A 20,325-nucleotide genomic window follows, 5' to 3' on the forward strand; every position below is an offset into this window, starting at 1 on the left:
GACTGGAAACTGTCTAATAAGTTTACATGCGGTACAGCTCCGTTTTCTGTCAAAAAAATGTATGGAGGAAAGCGAGGTGGAATCATCTTGTCACTTGAGATTGAAATACCTCAATAGGCATAGTTTTGTCGAAATTAGTAAAGTCGGTAGGATTGATATTAACCGCCCTATTAAATTTGTGGTAAGGACGTAAAGGTTCGTCCATCTTTGAGGATCTGATGATCTACCTTTGGAGCTTTTGGGTAACACAAAGGACGAGTTTCTGTCCAAGTGAGATTCAACGAGTTTGGGTCATCTCCACGACTTGAGCAAACTTAACCGTTGTCCTCCATTTCTGCACAAAAGAGGGTAAAACCGGCATAGAAATGTGCTAGTAGGATATTCTAGAATGCTTGGTAAAGCAGTTCAGCAATAATTTCTTCGTTGGAAAACATTTGATCTTGCAGGAATATTCTGCCTTGTGTACTGTGGCAGAATATCGCAGCAATCGATATTGACCAAAAGACAGCGCAGGACAAGCTTTCGCGAAGCCCAGTTATTAAGTAGTAGAACACAAAGGCATATAGGGGAACCGACCCGCTCTTATTCTATTTTCTGCTATTCCGCAGTCTTATCCCAGTCTTAGCACAAAGACACTCAATGCTACTGATAGCGGGGTTAGGCAGTACTCGACTAACCTTTAACGCGCTATTAATAAGTTCAAGTCTAAATAAATGGTCACTTCTCTGAAAGAGACTGCACTTCGGAGCAAATTCGGTTTGGCGGCTCCATAATCCAAGTGGTCCGGTATGAAGTCAAAATGGGTGAGGGCTTCGAAGTGTTCAGACACGTGTTCTGTTAGAAACCCTGGTTCTCTGAGTCTGGTAGCAACTTTCGCAGCCATACACCTTCGACGATGTCCACGGGCACTATGTGCAAGATGACGTTAGTAACCATGATTGGGTTGCTCGTGTTGATGAGCGGCGCCCATTGAACGCTTTTCTGAGTTTCTTTGCAATAGTGGTCTTTTCTAAACATCCACATAAATACTCAATAGAACAAAATAGGCTTTAATACGGGGTCGTAGAACCAGAGGACCACTTTCGGTGAGAGACACCACCTTTTGCCAATTGCTCATTTACAGTAGTTTAAGGAGATCGATGCATGTTTTGCTCCTCGATATTCGGCTTCTGTGATCTTATAATTTCTGGTAATAAAACCATCTCGGTTTTACTCGGGTTGATGGCGAGACCACTTCCGACAGCCCAATTTGTTACGACACTGAGATATTGCTACTGCTTCAACTTGTACATGATACTTTTTTAAGAAGATTGTTAACGACCAGAATTCATAGAAAAGGAAAGTTAGAAAACTCCACCTTATGGGGTTCACCTACTCAGATTTCGTCAAGCGCGTGCTTTGCTCCATTTCGTTTCAATCTCTCTGTCGCACAGAAGACTGATATTGGGGTGTTTGCGGACACATTACAAATCAGGCATAAACTTAATGTAGATAGTTAAATGAATATTTTTTTCGCTATAAAAAAGTGTTAACACCACACGGTCATATAATCCGCGGCACTTCATCAATGCGCATTATAAAACAAATAGTTGGAAGATATTCCTGCCACTTTTTTCACACTAGCCATTTTGAAATATATCACAATAAAAGTTAATGAATTAATATTGCACAATGAAATTATATATTGCACAATTTGATTGTCTGCTTTTTATATGAGCAGCGTTTATTTAACAATCTTCAAAGTGCTGCAAGAAATATGTACATAAACCACACAACACCTTTACACCACACTCACCTCTACGCTGATTGAGCACATCGGGGCTGAGCAAATTTGGATTCCCCGCTTGCGGCACATCCAAGTGATTGCTGGTCGTTAATGTGGCGGTTGCAACACTCAGACCGCCACCGCCACCACCACTACTGCTGCCACCGCTGTAGCCTAAGCCGTTGCCGCCGCTGCCACCGCCACCCAACATAGGCGGTATCGTTGTGGTGACGGTGGTTGTTGTCGTGGCCGAGGGTGTTTGCGTTGCATTCATCGATGTCACCGTTGTATCCTTGAGATTCTGCTTCGAATCGGAGATTATCACAGACGTTAGATTATCAGTTGCTATTTACGGAATGCACACAGAGAGAACAAAGAGAGAATTATTTGCTTTATTTATGGCTTTTTGAGTATTAAAATCGAATATAGGTTTAGCAGCAGCTTAGCTTTCATATTTGTTAACGAGCACGCGGGCGGTAGCAGAGTAAAAGGTGGCTCGTTCAAACAAAAGTGGGTACACACATATATACAGCAAAGTTTATTTACAGCGCAAGGCACATTTATAGTATAAAATTGTCACTTAAGAGGTCAAAATTGTTGATATGCTTGAATAAAATGAGTATTTACAAGAAGAGCCCCTAAAATTATGCTTCTCCATATATATATACACTTATTTGTTAGCTACAGCATTTTAAAGAAAGCATGGTAGTTTTCATAATAAATTTATGCAATATGAAAATATGTATGTATATCAGCGTGCAGGCGGGGCAGGGTTGAAGCAATTATGTAAATATGACAATTTTTACAATAATCTAAAATTTTTGTTAATAGCAAAGATGTTAGAAAATATCAAGCTAAACTAAAGGCAAGTAAATTTGCATTTTTAAACCAAAAATTAAACCACAGAATGCATTAAAATAAATTAAATTTGCATTTAAACTGATAAACATGACATATTACGCCATACACTCCTTGCAGCAAGTCAATTTTTATGCATTTGCTTTGTATAAGAGTTTCACTGTCAGCGCAGTGTTCCTTGAAGCGCAACGAATAAGTTGTTTGTTTTGTTGTTACATTTGCGAAATTGCATTTTAAATTAAGGTTAAACATGTTTCGCTTATCTTTGCGGCTATCGAAGGTGTGTTTTGTTAGATAAGCTTTTAATTAGTTACTCATACGCCCCAGCGGACCAATACATCTGTTACAAATGACAACAATTATTGATTGGAAAACATTAGCAAAACAAATAAACGATATTGTTGTTTAAATTAACTGCTAATTTGTTTAAAAAAATGTCTGTTGGTCTTTTTGCTAAGTTAATTGTAAGTTAATTTTATATTATTGCAATATGTTGCTACAGAGTACAATAGTTTTGTTCACATAACGTTTGTATGACGAGTTGAAATATGGGTGATTATCTGTCTGTCTTTCCGCAGGCACTAAACACCGCTCACTTTTAGGTGAAATCCCATATCTCGGGATTCGATCGACCGATTTCGACTAAATTTCGTACGTGACACTCCACTTACATTCTTACTTCACAGTGCGTAAATGAGCGAAGTATTTAAACAATCACGTCTACTTCCCATATAACACAATTTTAAATTCCATTTGACTCTTTCACTTTCGAAAACTTGACCTAGACTCCATATAACAGCCACATCGACATAGTCGGACCATTTCCACCATCCAAAGGAAATCGTTATTGTCTCACAATCTTGGCTAGATTCACACGCTGGGCAGAAGCGTTACCTATATCAGATATAACAGCTCCAACTGTCGTCAAAGAACTAAACTAAATGACTGGATCTGAAGGTTTGTTGTAGCTGTGCCCGTCACTTTAGACTTAGGACGTCAGTACGGAGGCGCCCTATTTCGACAATTACTGCAGCTCTTGGGAACACGTCATTTTACAACCATGCCTTAACAGCAATTGGTGTCGTCGAAAGTTGGCCTCGTACTTTCAAAGCAGCACTTCTATGCCATAACACTAGCCAGTGGACTTCATATTTACCATACAAAAACGATTTGAACGCAGCACCAGCCGATCTAGCTTATGGCGAGAACCTATGACTACCTTCAGAATTCTTCATAGGTACAAACCAACAGACAACGAAGCTGGTATAGTCAAACAACTATGTTCATGTATGCAGGATCTAGACCATTGGACTTCGCTTGGCACGCGAAACACAAAGTATTCGTCCCCGTCGGGTTAAAAACCTGCCAACAAGTTTTTATTAGAGGCGATCTAGTGCGACCATTACTATCGCCTCCATGCAAGGGAGCATACAAAGTTGTTCACCGATTTCTCAAATGCTTTTTAGTGGAAATTATCAACAGCGCGATTAAAGTTTAAATCCTTTGAAATCTTCCTTCATCGCCACCCCACTTGCTCACTCTTATCTCCCGGTTCGAGAGGACCCTAATGAACAAGGAGGTTGTTATGGGGACCTTTCTCGATATAGAAGAAACATTCAACAACGTTTTGCTGAAACCGGTCATTAGAGCTTGGTGCTGAATCGAATCTTGAGATCCTCAGCTTCAAACCTGTCTGCAAAAGAACGATCATGGCGGAATGGATTAAATGTGGGCACGCGGATCATGTGAAAAGGCACCCCACAAGGGAGAGTTCTCTCGAAAAGCTTCAGAAAGTGGGCCGCTAGGCGATTTCTAACGAGGACGACGAGCACTCAAGGTTGGAGGAAATTTCTGAATGCCGTGTGCGAGATAACTCAGAGGTATTTTAGCATCTTATGCAACTGGACTGCTAAAAGCGGCCTCCCCATAAATTCTAGCAAAACCGAACTGTTTTTATTCACTAGGAAATACAAAACATCGTAGGGCATCTACCAACAGTGGGAGGAAACCATTTTCGGCCTGTTGACAGAATTAAGTACCTAGGTCTAGCCTACACAAGAAGCTCTTGCGAAAACCCAACATCGAAAAAAGAGCAAGATTGCTTTGTGGCTCTATGAAACCATAGTGAATCCTTTAATAGTCTAGAGAATTTTTGTTTGGTGAACGGCACTGGAAAAGGTTACTAGCAAAAAATTAGCGAGAGCTCATTGCGCCGTCCTCACCACTAGTACTGAATGTCTTGCTGCATATAGCATCAGTGGATATAGTCGCGAAAGCTGTTCCAGACAAATAGAAAGTGGGTATTTAGATGACTGCGAGCCTGGGCACTTTTGAATCCTTTCACACATTTCGTTCTAAAATACTTGGGTTACCAGGTTGCCGAGCCCAGCCATGGTTGTCGGTATTCTGAACACATACCTTTGTGGGGGGAATGAGAGGGAAGGACTCGATGAAGGAGAGGGGCGGTGAGCTCTTTTAGGTATTTATGGAGGGTTGATAGAGGAATACGCTGTCGGGAACTATCCTTCGGCATCAGTTTTAGACTTTTTGACTTTTGCAGCGCCTTTCAAGTAGAGGAAGTTGCCATAAAGTTAGCAGTAGATCTGCTGCTCCAAAACCATGTTTCGCTCAGAGTGGTTACTCTTCACTCCTATAGTAGCGCAGCGTTATAAACTTTGAGTTCACTGACTGTGCGCTAAAAACTACTGAAAGGATGTCTAGATTTTGGACAATCTGGTTTGGGCGGCTAGTTGTAGGAGTATGTAGGATCAGGCAGTACTAGATCTACTTCTTCGAAGCGAAGACTTCTTCGGAGTGCTTACTATCCACTCCAATAGTAGCGCAGTGATATAAGTTTTCAGTTCGCTGCCTGTGAGTTCAAGACTAGTGTAAGGATATCAAGATTTCTAGACTTTTATGATTAGACAGAATTGGATGCCTGACCGTACCGGTGTTTCAGGAAACTGCAAGCCTGATGAGCTTGCTAGGACCGTATTTTCATAACAACGGACTGGAAATGGATAGGAGCTCCGTTGGCTTATTTTGGTTCACTACTGCACTGTTGGACCTTAGACCAAATGAGCAAGCGTTGATCAGTAGCAAGGTCCTTTTGGCACTAGGTAAATCGTAAGAGGTCTGACTATTCGCCCTCAATAAGGTCATCTCTCACTACTACAAGCAGCAGTTCTAACTGAACACTGTTCGATCGGGATTCATGAAGTGTGATTAAGTTTCCTACCAGAGGCCAGCTGAATCAGCTGTTTGGAAGAAGATAAGACTTCTGTCCAGAATGTTTTGGTTTTGCTAGATCGAAGCGAAAGCGCCTCGGATCTTCTCTTCAAGACATCACGGTAAAATAGCGCAAGCAAAAATTAAACATCCAAGCGAGATCCAATTACAGGAGTTTTGTTTGGCTTTACCAAAAACTTTGTGTGTCCGCCATGCTGAGTGATCAGTCATCTTACCTATCTTACCTACCCTAACCGCCAGTTTTTTTTTTGTTAAAATCTTTGGCAAAAGAAATACCCACATTAGTAAGTGAAAATTCCCAAATTAAACATCCCAAATGTGCCAACATTAAATACCTAAAATCATGTCATATCGACAAATAAATTCTCTATAAAAATTTTAAAGTGATACCAGAACTCTTTTTAATAAAACGCTGAGAGATACGTAATTCAAAATTTCTGTTATCGCATTTTCCACTATTCACAATTAAAATTCACGAAAATTGCCAATAGTTCAGCAATCTGGCTCACTACACGTGACATCATTTCATGACCCCGTAATACTATGATATCAAGCTTTCTATGAATGACTGATTTACAAATAAAAAATATCAAACTGTCAGCGAACGCATTCAATTAATTTAAATTCCATTTTAAAAATAATCAAAATATATGCCAAAACCAATTTAAAGAAGTAAGGATGAGCTAAATTCGGATATAACCGAACGTTTGATACTCTTGCAACTTGCAAGGATTGAAGCCGGAGGAATACCTTCAGGTACATAACGAGAAACGCGAACGAAGTTTCATCAAGATATTAAAATTTTTACTTCAGTTACGACGTGCAAGGACGACCGGATGGACAGATAGGCAGTCACCAGGACTATAACTCGTCTTGTCATCCTGTTCATGTATGTATATGTAACCCTGTATCAATCTCGCTTAGTTTCAGGCGATACGTACAACCTTTAGGTGAACAAAGCTATAATACTCTGTAGCAACTGGTGGCAGGAGTATAAAAATAATAGTCAGCATTTTAATTATTGGCTAACACGATGAATCTGCCATCAAATAAAGGGTCAGGTCAGTGCGGAACGAAAGTACGGCAAAAATAACTTGATGAACGTAACGTGAATAAGTGTATGTGTATATCTCTGTATTCCAGTAGTTATGTATTGACATTTTGACACGTGCAACGCGGAATTGCACGCAACGTCATATAACGGAAGTGCAAGCAAACGCGTGGCAAGGCGTTGACGCTGAAACAGTGATTAACGGATCAAACGACAGCACACATGCCAGCAGCGATATTCACATGAACGCTTCAGTACATGCAATTAGCTAGTAGAGGCACTAGTACTGGGCCGAGAGAGTACTAGTTCGGAACCGGTGCTGGTTTAGGTTAATTTATGTCATTTTTGAAAGTCTAGGAAACTGATAATGACTAACGAAGTAGTTGGATGGAACAAGCTAAATCGTTTTAATTTAGATGAGCTCTGTCGATTTAGCCAAGTCCTTCTATCCCAACAGAATGATATGAATAAAGTAGTTGTATGGAAAAGTTTTTCATTTGATGAGATATCTTCATGAAATTTGGGATGAGTTATTGCCTAAAGAAAGTATGCAATCTTCGAAGAAATAATATCATAAAGCTGTCATATGAAACGAACGAAAAAAATCAATTTCGTGTATGGAAACTACTTGATTTATAAAGGGTAGTCTAACTTCAGTGCGACCGAAGTTAACGTTATTTCTAGTTTTAATAGCATTTGGAGGATGCAGTCATGTGTATGTAGAAGTTCACGCAAGTGAGGAAAGTTCTCTGATCGCCATTCACTTTTGAGTGGCCAGAAACGATTCTTTTACACATGGCTCAAGCAGCTCACTACTTCCGGTCTTTGACCAAGTATCCTCTGGGTAGCCTAAGAACATCCGTTCGAAGGCGAACTAATGTGAGAAGGCGAAACATCCCCTCCGCAGGGTTGTGCGCTGGGTTTGGGACCCGCCACGTAAAAAAACACCCCCAATGAAAGGAAGCAACAAGCCTCGGATGAGAGACCCCCCTTTTGCTGTTGTTAACTCGGCTATAATTGCGTAAGCGATGTCTACGCCAATAAAGAAGAAGAAGAATAGCATTTGGTCCGTTTCCTGGCGGCATTTAAAAAAATTCCGTTCATTTGAGACTTTGTTAACCGAAAAAGTTATTGGGAGTTACCTAAGATTTTTAATTGTCTGCACCAAAATTTCACCATACACCGTTAGGTAATTTCAAAATTACAGCTCACAACTTTGAGTTATCGATATCAAATATTGTTGTAGCCTTGCGAACACCAAAAAAGCTTGCTTTTTGTCCCTTCTTCGAGTGTCGTATTTTAAACTAGTCCGGTATTACTCAAAAGTTATACATTTTGGAATAACATAACACTTTTTATGAAATGAAATGAAATTTCGTCAAAAAGTTAGCAATATTACTACTGGTCCTTAACATATTACAAATAAACTAGTTCGGTACTACTCAAAAGTTATACATTTTCAGATAAAATAACACTTTTTATGAAATAAAATGAAATGTCGTTATAAAATTAGCAAAAATGCATTGGTCCGCTTTACATTACAAATGAACCAGTACGGTACTACTCCAAAAGTATTCCCTTTAGGATAAAATAACACTTTTTATGAAATTAAATTTCGTTATAAAATTAGCAAAAATGCAACTGGACCTAAACACATTACAAATGAACCAGTTCGGGAGTACTTCGTATACTAGTATAACTATATATACATGCACATATAATCAATAATTTTGTGTGTGCGCAAAAAAGCGCGAGCATGCAATACAAATTACGACGCACACATACAGAAAAACACACATACACACATATGCAGTTATGTAATTACACGCATGCGGATGCAACAACATGCGTATGTACAGACGTATGTATGTATGTGTGTGCGTGTTAATAATGACAAAATGTGTCAACATAAGGGGGAAATGTTGTGGTCGCTGATTGTTGATTGTTAAACTTTGATGTTGTGGTTGTTGTCGGTTGGTGAGCTGGTGAGTTGGAAAATGGTATTTGTGGATATGAGGCAGCAACGGAACTGGTGTTTGGTGGCGGTGGTAATGGCAAACAGGACTATTATCTATTAGCGGTTGATTTGGCGGTCTATTGGACATGGCCAGAGGATAGCGGTCACTACTGGAAGTGAGGTGGGGACGAAAAATTCAACTACATACAAGCAAAGCTACGCGATTATTTGGTTACCATATAAAAAAAGAAAATAAAATTATAGTCGCAAAACCGCTAAGTGGGTATTTACAGTACAGGGTGGTGGAGGTGACGAGCTACAATATTCAAAACAGAGAGGACTCTTCGGTATGGAGCAAAAATTACTAAAAAAATTAGATTTATACATATCTAAATATGTATGTAGATGCATTATGTTTAGCGAGCGAGTGGCGTATAGAACAAACGTGCAACAAAAAACGAAGTTGAGGGGTCAGCGAGCGAGCGATCGAGCGAGCGTGGGTTCATGTGAGCGTTGCAAATAGGAAATTCTTAGCAAAAATATATAAAGAAATGTAAATGATGCTTGTTGTTGTGTCACACTCACGCACGAATAGTGTCGTTAAGTCACTATCACTATATGTTGGCGGATATCTTTCGGTCATGGTAGGTGTACCGCCGCCAAAGACGCCGCCGCGTCCCGAGTCCAGGCTGGGACTGTGCGGCACGCGTACACAAACCGATGGCACCGGTGCTGTGCGATTCAATGATGTTGATGTTGTTGTTGTACTAATGGTGGTTGCCGGTGTGCTTGTTGTTGTTGTTGTTACATTCATATGCACATTGATGCTATTCGTGGTGATGGTAGTATTGTTGTTGTTTATTGTTGTTGTGCTAACTAAATACAATGGTATGATTGTATTACAAATACACAGCTTTGTCTAGATGAGCTACACATAATTTGTTTCTAGTTTGATCTTTGTTTGGTTTAGTGGAGTTATTCGTGTGTTGTTTTATAATTATTTTGAATTTTGTTTTTGTATTATATTTTCTAAGCCATTAGTTTTAGTTTACTTATATTACTAATAAATTAAAAAATAACGTTTAAATAACGGTTTATATATATATTTTAACCGTTAGCTAGATATGCATATATTTATGAAATTCCTGGGTGCATAGTCTTAGTATGATCTATTAAGGAAAAATTATGAAACACTAGTTGACTGACAAAAAAGCACTTCAGACATTTTACTTGGTGCCGAAGACAACCGAAAGACCTAACAGTTCTGACTTTTTAGGGCTCTTTAGAAGAAAGTGCCTTACCGAAATTCTAATAAGATTAGTTAACTGAAAAAAGTGGTAAGATCTTGAACGTTTGATCAACTCTATGAAAGGAGTTTGTCAAAAAACATAAAAGTTCATGAGAGGAATGCTCGCTGTAAACTCATTACTGAAGTTTATTGAGCTCCGCTATTAGTACTATAATAAACTCAAGATAAGATTTGATCCGGACAGCTCCAGAGAGAGAAAAAATATAAAAAATTAAAAAAAAAAACGTTTTGGCCATTGATGAATAGCAGCACGCTCGAGCCAACGATTTTTTGAAACTCTACGGTTTCTGTGCGGTATTCGACAGGTCATGTTCCTCAACTATAAAAACTCTAGTCCAATGATTTAGTTGGGTCGATCCATAAGATGTGTTGAGATCCTATTGATTCAAAAGCTCTTTGGATGTGACAAAAATTTCTGAACTTCTAATACCAAGCTGGGTAAGAACTTTCAACATAAACGGATAAAGGCGGGCCTATCAAAGAAACAAAGTTTTACCTTACCTCTTACTCAGTCTCAGTACAGCTCTTTAAAATATAAGAGAGCTAAAAGTACAAATACAATGGGCGTTCAGGGTATCGAACTATCTTTCTGATTTTATTAAGTCTTTATTTTAAACTTTCAGCAGAAAATCGACTACAGCAATACTAATAGTAATCTTCTATGAATAATGTAAATAATGTCAAACTTCTTGGCACAAATTTTAGGTAGGAAGCTTTCATGGAACCCAAACTTAGATGCTAGGTTAAAGTAACAGTTACAGCACTTCACATGTAAAAGTATCGTGGAGCTCAAAGGAGCATCAACGCCTCAGGTAACTCATTACCTATATGCAGGAGTTGTAAGGCCGAATACGAAGTACTTAAACTTAAATTCGGTCCCTAATATTGTCCTCACTTTAAGAGCAGAGTGTAAGAGAGCTGAGGTGGACCGGGACGCTAATCATATAATATATTCAAAGTAAATGAGGGGGTGGGAGGTGGTGTCTTTTCAGCAAAATTGGATGCCAGAATCGCTTGTCGACTACCAGACCGCTGCAACGCTTTTCAAGCGGTCATCACAGCCATTAAAGAAAGCCTTCTTGTACGGACAAAGAGTGTGCTTACAACAAGAAATACACTTAACCGTCTACAGTCGCCTACGGTTTCATCAAAACGAGTGAACAAACGTTTTGATAACCTATTGAAACTAACATCCTATTTCACGATGAACGTGGAATGGGTTCCCTGACATAGTGATATTTCTGCTACTAAAATCTGAATTACCACATGTCCTTCGGGCCAGGTTATACCATTCCGCCAGAGCCATATAAAAATAGGAGGAAAAATGAAGGTCCTGTGAATAATTGATATGTATGGCAAGTGGTCACTTTCTGGCAGAAAGTTTTGAGATTTGACGATTGATTGATGAAATGCAGTTCAGAGAATTCAATAAGGTTAACTTGAGTCAAGAAACTAATATATATTACGTCTATGTTAGACATCATGTTTTTAAGGCTAATAAATTTGAAAGTCAAAGTATACTAAGTCCAAAAACTAGAATCAATTCAATATGATTTTTAGTTCTGTCCTAACCTTCAAACCTTGACAGCTCTCAAGACGTGGTGAAATGGGATCCGAAGACGGTAAGTGCAGTAGAACCCAAATGTGATTTTTACCGCCGAAATCTTAAAAAAAAGTCCACAAAATAATTTGGATAACCGTAAAGTGAAGTTGTACGAGATAGCAGACACCCTAAAGATATTAAGATTTCTCTGTGCAAAGTGGGTGCCGCGCGACTTCGCTTTTCTAGTTTTTGCGTCGATATGTGACAAAGGATGAAATATGGCGCCATCATTTCACTCCGAAGTCTAATCGATAGTCATTCGAACTGCATAACATGAACCCGCTCCAAAGTGTGGAAAAGCTCAACAGTCGGCTGGCATAATTATGGCGTCTGTATTTTGAGATGAGCATGGAAAAATTTTTATTGACGTCTTTGAAATAAGATGGACGATCAATAGCGACTTTTACATAGCGTTACTGGACCGTTTGAAGTATGAAATCGCCGAAAAATGGCAGCTTTTGAAGAAAATCTAAGTGCTGTTTCACCAAGAAAATGCACCGTGTCACAAGTCAATGAAAACGATGGCAAAAATCCATGTATTGGGCTTCGAATTGCTTATTCATCGACTGTATTCTCCAGATCTAGCTCCCAGCGTCTATTTTGTGTTCTCAGATCACAAAATAATGCTCAGATCTGTAAGGAAATTTTTGTCGAATGCAGAGTTGAGCGCCGAACCTGAGGCCCATTTTGAAGTAAAAGACAAATCGTGCTTTAAAAATGGTATCAAAAAGTTGAAGAGTTGCCATAATCTGTGTATCACCCTTGAAGGGAACTATGTGTAATAAAAAAGACGAATTTTGCCAAAAATATATGCTTTAATACGGTAAGCCGGGGACTTTTCAATTGACTTGTTAGAATTCGACATTTGAAAGCCCGCGCTCATACGTGCTATATCCTTCTCAATATCGAACGCCAACCGAAAATGCCTTTTAACCTGCATAATAGTGTTGATTACCTTCCAGGGATAAATCGCTAGCTTAAATCCCTAGCTTCACATAATGAGCAAACTGCGGTGCCCAGTTTTGATATGCACCCTACTCTACTTTTCTATTCTACTTAACCTGCTTTAATCCGGTTTGGATGCAATGACTTTAATAATCCCTATTTGGTCAATCAAGGGTTAACTTTTAATGAACATAAAACCTGCATTAACCATTTTATTCACCTCCAATTAATGTTTTGCTCACTAAAAATGCGCTTTGTTTAAATAAAATGTGACAGCGTTGCCATTTTGCTTTAATATGCGCACTAAATAATATAATATATGGATAAATGGATATTTATGGTGTTAGAGCCGTTGTAGTTAACTTAATGGACGTTTGACGAATTTATGGCAAAATCAAATTTATGCGACAATTTATTTTAATTTTCGTAAATAACAGCATCGCAACAGTTCAACGGCGAACATGCATAATGGATGACCAAAACGAGGGAAAATAGAAAAAATGAAATCACGACTTTGATTTATTTCATTTGCACATTTTCATAATTCACTTATGAAACAACGAAAAAGTTAAAATATTGCGAATAAAAAACGAAAAAATCCGAACGCGCCAACAAGAGACAGAAAGAAAAATGGAAAGAGGTAGAAAGAGAGGGACGCATATGAATGAATTTATAACCAGTTTTAGTGTAAATTTGGGAGGCAGTTGTGAGAGACGGAGGTATATAAAAAGAGCCAGAGCGAGAGTGAGCGATCCAAAGCGATTGAGGTGGCTGTGTGACGTTATTAAATCAAATGCAAATATTTATGCCGCGACAAGTAAACAACAGAGTAAGCGAATGGACAAACAAATGAACAAAGACAGAACAAAGACATGGACCGAGGCAAATGCTTACACAAATTCCGAAAAAAATTAAAAATTAAATTGAATAAATTATAATTAACGCACACACTGAAACACATTGAAAGCGTTACTATTTGATTGCAGCAGCCAAAACAGTTATTTATTTAGCTATTGTTGTTATTGATTGTTGTTGTTAACTTTATACTCAGAAATCCAGTATGCAAATAGTAGAAACAACAATGCAATTAATTTAAGATATGTGTGTATGTTTGTATATATGTGCTGTGCGTATTAGGGATGTCCTTAATTTTTGGAATTTTGTTGCTATTATTTCAAGTGAAAAAAGGGTCCCCAGTGTTGCGCGCTGGGTTTGGGACCCGCCGAAGATAATAGCCTCGGATGAGAGACTCCCCTTTTGATGACTATCACTGCAACCGTATTAAAGATTATGATTTAAGGGCATGTACCTGGAATGTCCGGTCACTTAAATGGAAAGGGTCCGCTGCACAGCTGATTGGTGTCTTTGTAAGAGTAAAGGCTGACATCACCGCCGTCCAAGTAGTACGATAGACGGGTCAAAGACGAGTAGGTCCTTGTGGCATTTATTACAGTGGCCATACAAAGGAGCCCAAATTCGGTGTGGGATTCGTGGTGGGAGAGAGACTCCGTCGCCGAGTCCTGGCATTCACCCCGGTGGATGAACGTCTAGCTACAATCCGCATCAAAGCGAAGTTCTTCAACATATCGTTGATTTCTTCTCACGGCCCAATGGAAGAGAAGGACGAAGTGACCAAAGATGTCTTCTACGAGCGCTTGAAGCGTACCTATGAAAGCTGTCCCAGTCAGGATATCAAAATCTAGCATCTACTCGAAACACTTTCTTGTTGCAGCGAGGATATGCACTGGCCTCGGTGCAGCAAAAATACACTTCTGTAAACACAAGGAAGGTTCCACGTCGTGCCATCACAACAGGTAGCCGAACAACTTGCAATCCTGCTCTCTGAGAGCACCTATAATGCATGGACGACGACAACATCTGATGATCGTTGTTAGAAGTTTTCAAGAGAAAGGTTTTGTGGACGACTTATGGTTCTTTGAACATTGGCAACAACGAATATCGCTTTCTTTGGAACGATGAGCTGTACGAGATATACGACGACATTGAGATAGTTTAGCGAATTAAGGGCCAGCGGCTGGCTAGGTCAAGTCGGCCGAATTTGACGCAGTACTCATCGGCGATAGCAGAGGAAGAGAAAGACCTCCACTCCATTGGAATGACCAGGTGGAAAAGGCATGGCTACACTTGGAATATCCAATTGGTGCCAAACAGCGAAAAGGAAGAACGACAGGCGCGCTGTTGTAAACTCGGCTATAACCGCGTAAGCGGTGCCGACGCTAAAAAAGAAGATCTAGCCTCTAACGCATCAGGAGAGCAGAGATGCTATATAAGCAATAATATCGTTTCGCATGTCGACCAGAAGTGTCTTGAAAACCAAGAACAAACGACTTTCTTCTACTGGCAAAGAAAGCAAAGAAGATCAGAACGCGTTAGCACTATCTACCGGGTTGAAAAACTGAAAAAGCCATGTGTAAAGCCCTCCCAAGTGTTTAAGTCTTGACCTCCCAAACTTGATACAGTTAGGAAGGAAGTGTTAAGTTGTTTTCACCTCATCTTTTTCCATACAGCTTCTGCAGATGGTGTCTGGTTAGATTCCTAGCCCTAAAGCATGGGCGCCGAGGAATGGCCTGTTAAGACCCCCACATCTAGGGAGAGGCTAGCCTATCACTAGATCTCTTGCGATCGATGTTGGGCCAAAAGGATTTTGCGACAGCGGATGTACATATGGTGGCCCGCAAAGCCCAGCTATGTAGTTGTAGAACACAAGAGGATACGAGAGCAGCGATCCGCTCCCATTCTACTCATAGCGCTTCAAGGATGCCGTTACTTGCTAGCTCGTCAGTTTTACAATTACTTGCGTTTCAACTACGGCCTGGCATCCATACCAGTCTTAACATAAAGAGACTCAATGCTATTGACAACGAGGTTAGGCATTCCTTGACCAACCCTGATTGCATTGTTAATGAGGTCGAGGCTAGTATCGGCGCCCTGCTATCCGGGTGGATGGTCACTTCTCTGAAGGAGGCTGCACACCGGAGCAGTAAATCTACTGCTACCTTAAAGGCAGCAACCTCGGCCCGCAAAACACTGCGATAGTCAGGAAGTCTGAAGTTGGAGTTGATAGATAGCTCCTGACAGTAAGCCCCTTCACCAACCTTCCCAACAAGTTCATAGAGCCGAATGAAATTCCCGTCAAGCGCTGGCATCCTGAAGAATGATTACTGCACATGCAATACGTAACGGAAGCCTAACAGACTAACCGCACTTAACCTATATGCAATTAAATCTGAAATATAACCTAAAACCTATTTGAAAACATTTTAATAGTTCCTTCTTGCATTTGGATGGAAAGATTATTAGTAAAGAAAAATAGTCTTTTCTGAAAATCTCTATCTTGATTTTGACCGATCAGTTTGAATGACAGCTATATGTTAGAGAGATTGGCAGTAATCGTAGTAAAATTTTGTCAAAAAAGTCTGCAAAAAAAAAAATGTCTTGATTAGAACTTAATTTGGATCAGTCAGTTTGTATGAATATCTGCTACAGTGGTCCGATAGCGACGGTCCCGGCAAATAAATGGCATCTTAGGGAAGAAAGCATGTGATTTAGATTGATATCTCAAAAATCTCTTCGACTGCAATTGGTGTTTATAGAGACAGACAAGGAGTTCTATTCCGTATCTCTATTGGAAAATTTTTTCTATTCGAAATTCGGTTTTATCTTGCAATTACAGCTGAAGGCCTCTGCTGCCAGTGCTGCTAGATATTTATTTGTAGAATATTAAGTATTGTACAAATAATTTATAAAATAAAAAAATAAATAAAAATCTTGCAATTATGCAAAAATTGTACCACCCTGTGCCAGAATATAAACAAAAATCCTGGAAAACAAGAACATCCCTAATATTTGCTTTTCACTTAATGTTTTCGCCATAAATCCTTGTTTAATAGAGTTGTACATAAAAAGTGAAAAATGTAAGGACATCCCTAATGTATGAGTAGTAAATTTCTTTATGTACTATGCACTTAAATATATATACGTATGTATGTATGTATATATGTATAACATACTTTTAATTAGCATTTAATACACATGTTCATAAAACTATAAAATTTATTGCTCACTTTGTGCATAAACACACAAACGCACAGCCACTATATACCACTATATACTATAAATGTAAACAAATTATATAAGAAAGCGCATACACACATACGCCTATAATATAGTATATCTAATGCGTTAAAGACTTACAAATAAAGTTAAAAATAATTTGAAACGAACAAAGATGAACAACAGGCTTATTATTATTTGCCTTGCTGCCTGAGAGACTTAACGGTAATGATCTGTAAGTGGTGAGAGAGACGTGGTACATATGTAAGGGCACTTACCACCGTCCTTTGTCGTCGCTTGCGTATCCAAATTTTGATTCTGATTTTGATTGACAACAAAGGCCGAATTCTCCTCCTTTGTTATGCTCATATAATAGCATGTGTCGTCCTTCTTCATGATGTGCCGCGGCCCCGGATTCAGCAGTATGGTGTCCTCGTAGAATTCCGGCAGCTCAGCTGGACGTACACCCACCAATGCAACGCCATATCTGACGAGCGAGCGAAAGACAAATGTGAAAAAATAAATTGAAAAACTCCGTGAAAGCAATAGAAAATGAAAAGTGAGTGAATGTCCAGCAGTGAATTTGAAAATCCAATGTTGGAGAGCACAAAATTCAATCAGTGCTAAATTAAATTCACTTCAATTGTTGCTATTAGTCCATGTCCATCAGTCAGTGTTAAGCGTCGCTGACCAAGCGACAGCTTTTAAGTTCAAACGCAAAAAAGAAAAATCATGCGAAAGTCAGTGTATGTGTGTGTCATCGTCTACTCACTTTCGATGTGAATGAAAGCTGGCATAAGTGAAGCTTTTGCCCTCGTACTCGCCGAAGAAGCGACTGTCGCCGAGCACAATGTGATAGATCTCATTGCCGGAACACTTGCCGTAGAGGCGATGCCATTCCTCCGGTGACTGTTGACCTTCCCTGGAAAAGTTCAATGAGGAAAGCAAATGTAAGTGAAAAATAGTTTTTTCTATAGCAATATGTGCTGTTAAAGTGCACTTTCAGTTAATTGCTAATATGTTTTTAACTCTCCAGTATGAAATGTTTTGGAGGAAAATAGATAAATAAAGTAACTTGCAGCTTTTGCGGGCTTTTTAAAGCTTTATAGGCATTTTTGGACAATTTCGAGAGAAAAGAAAAAAATATGGTGCCTTCATTTTGTGGATTGTGTGGTGCACACTTTAATCTCCATCGTTGCGCATGTTTTCGTCCGACCATATTCTACGAAGAAGCTAATGCATGCTCTTTGTCAGTTATTTATATTTGAATAGCCTCTTGGGGTTTTGCTGCACAAGGGCTGGTTCGTATTTTGGCTGTAACAAGATAGCGGTTCGAGTCAATACTAGAACCTCGGAGCGTACGCACGTCTAAAACACCATAAACCTGTATGCCGTCTATCACAACATGATCGATGGTCGGTGAGTTTTCGATCCGGAGACTGCCAGTTAGTTCGATGAACTTTCCTATGCTGGAATCTTGTACTCGGCGAAGTCGATCAGCATCAACCCATTTGTGGATGTTCATCATAGAGGCTGAATGGACCGACCATTGTGACAAATATACCTTCTTTGCCCACCTTGGCGTTAAAGTCGTTAAGCACGATTTTGAAGACATCTTCGATCACATCGTCCTTATCTTCCGTCGGAGGGTGGGCGCGATGCGTTTAATATTGAAATTTGTTATGAGAATGTGCCCATGTGCCAACAATGGCTAAAATCGAGTCAATACCTCCCTCTATATAAGTATTTTCGAACCTCTGGTTGACTTTATACCCCGTCTATCGGTCAATATGTAAGAAATATTAATGAAATTTAAAAGGAATCTCTTTCTAAAACCAGTGATTCTCTTGTCTAAAATAGATGAAATCAGGGCATTCTATGTAGTTTAATATAAGGGTTTGCCAAGTTTTGTATTTCTCGGGTTTTGAAGTTTGAAATTTGGCTTTGATCTTTTTAATTTGCGAGAGCATAAACCTTCGTTACTTGTTTTTCATATTTTTGTTTTCTTCTCAATTCGAAAATTTTTCCTTGTAATAGGATATCTTTCAGTGATGTAAATAGAAAGTTATGAAAATGACTATATATATGAATTTTATACAAAAGTAATCTACTGCGAGGTAAAATTTCGATAGAATTTCACTAGCACGATATATGTATCTCAAAATATCAGATGAGGTTTCTAAAAGTTTCCTACAGTTTTAAGCACTATCTCCATGGTAGTGGTTTCATTATACAATGGCTGTTCGCAAATTAACTGGACTCTTCATATTTCAAATGGCACCAAATAACTCCCAAAATAATAAAGAAAATTTGCAAAAAGGTTAAACAAACCTGCGAAAACCTAATTCTAATATTATTTAAAAAATTTTAAACTAAAAGTGATAATTGTCCATTAGAGGGTTAACAAACACTTTGTCTACACATCATTCCTGAGTGCATCCATAAGTAATTAGGCTCTTGAGTACCCATTCTTGAAGTGTTGCTGCCAAGTGTTGTTACAAGTTTGAATTGGTTTGCTAACGTTAGTGGCAACTAGTAGTTAGTTGGCACCCTCCGTTCTGCGTCTTTCTTTTCCCTCTTTTTCTTGCGTTTGCTTTTCTCCACAGCATTCTTTGTTCATTTTGCGCTTTTTAGCTTTTTGTTCATTGTTCAGCGAGTAAGAAAGCACACTTTCTATTGATATCAAACAGTTTTCTTAGTTCGTAACTAAATAAGACTTTCCTGGAATTTCTTTGTCTTCATTTGTGCAATAAGTAAATTAAAGTTTAACATGTCAATTTTGTTGTAGGCGAAGTGGAGTCAGAACGCAACTTTTTAATGGTGATGAAAGTTGAGGGAGTGCTTTAAGCGAGAACATGGTTGGAGTGGTTCATGGATTCCATAATTTTTGAATTTGCTGAGAATTGAAGTCATCCGAAACTGTGTTATGATATCTGCTTTTTTAACTAATGAGATTATTTGGAAGGCACGACAAACGCTGCCCTTTTCAGAAGAAGCTTAAAATAATTCCGCTGAATTCCTCTTTATGAGATTTTAGTGATGATAGGCAACTCTTTGGTATGAAAAGCCTACAGTGTTCTTTAATAAACCTTCAAAAATCATGAAACCCTCTCATGAACCCTTTTATGGTTTCCAAAATATGGTGTTCTTTCGATAATATTTAGTTTCTAGTGGCCCAAAATATGATTGTGTCTAGTACTAGATTCCTGCACGGAAAAGCTCAACATGTGCAAGAATCTATCCCATCTCGAGAGAGCTGTTAAAGAAAACGAGACGTTTTTGTAGACGAAAAAAAGAGAGGCCGAAATGCGTGAGAATGAAAAGCTTGACAAGCTAGCTGACAGGGATAATGCTCAAAAATTCTACGAAAATATGCGGCGACTAACAGAAGGTTTCAAGACCGGAGCATACTCTTGTAGAACCCCCAGAGGTGATCTAGTGACTGATGCCTAGAGCGTACAACATTTATGCAGAGAACACTTCTTCAGCCTGCTGAATGGCAGTGAAGGCATAA

General features: G+C 39.1%; 1 protein-coding gene across 15 annotated transcripts in view; it reads right to left on the reverse strand.

Moving 5' to 3' along the window:
• The window catches only part of LOC126755999 (potassium channel subfamily T member 2), a 294,777-nt gene that overhangs the window by 43,075 nt on the left and 231,377 nt on the right, over positions 1-20,325 (reverse strand). For 14 of the 15 annotated variants that reach the window (XM_050468780.1, XM_050468781.1, XM_050468779.1 and 11 more), the window contains exons 13-16: positions 17,584-17,733; positions 17,090-17,298; positions 9,466-9,756; positions 1,796-2,110 (exon numbers count right to left, since the gene is read on the reverse strand). In XM_050468780.1, coding sequence (XP_050324737.1) covers positions 1,796-2,110; positions 9,466-9,756; positions 17,090-17,298; positions 17,584-17,733 — 965 coding nt within the window. The remainder of the gene's footprint in view (positions 1-1,795; positions 2,111-9,465; positions 9,757-17,089; positions 17,299-17,583; positions 17,734-20,325) is intronic. The other variant, XM_050468782.1, reaches the window with a different exon arrangement.

This window comes from Bactrocera neohumeralis, chromosome 4 (assembly GCF_024586455.1).
Source record: "Bactrocera neohumeralis isolate Rockhampton chromosome 4, APGP_CSIRO_Bneo_wtdbg2-racon-allhic-juicebox.fasta_v2, whole genome shotgun sequence".
Lineage (NCBI taxonomy): Eukaryota > Metazoa > Arthropoda > Insecta > Diptera > Tephritidae > Bactrocera > Bactrocera neohumeralis.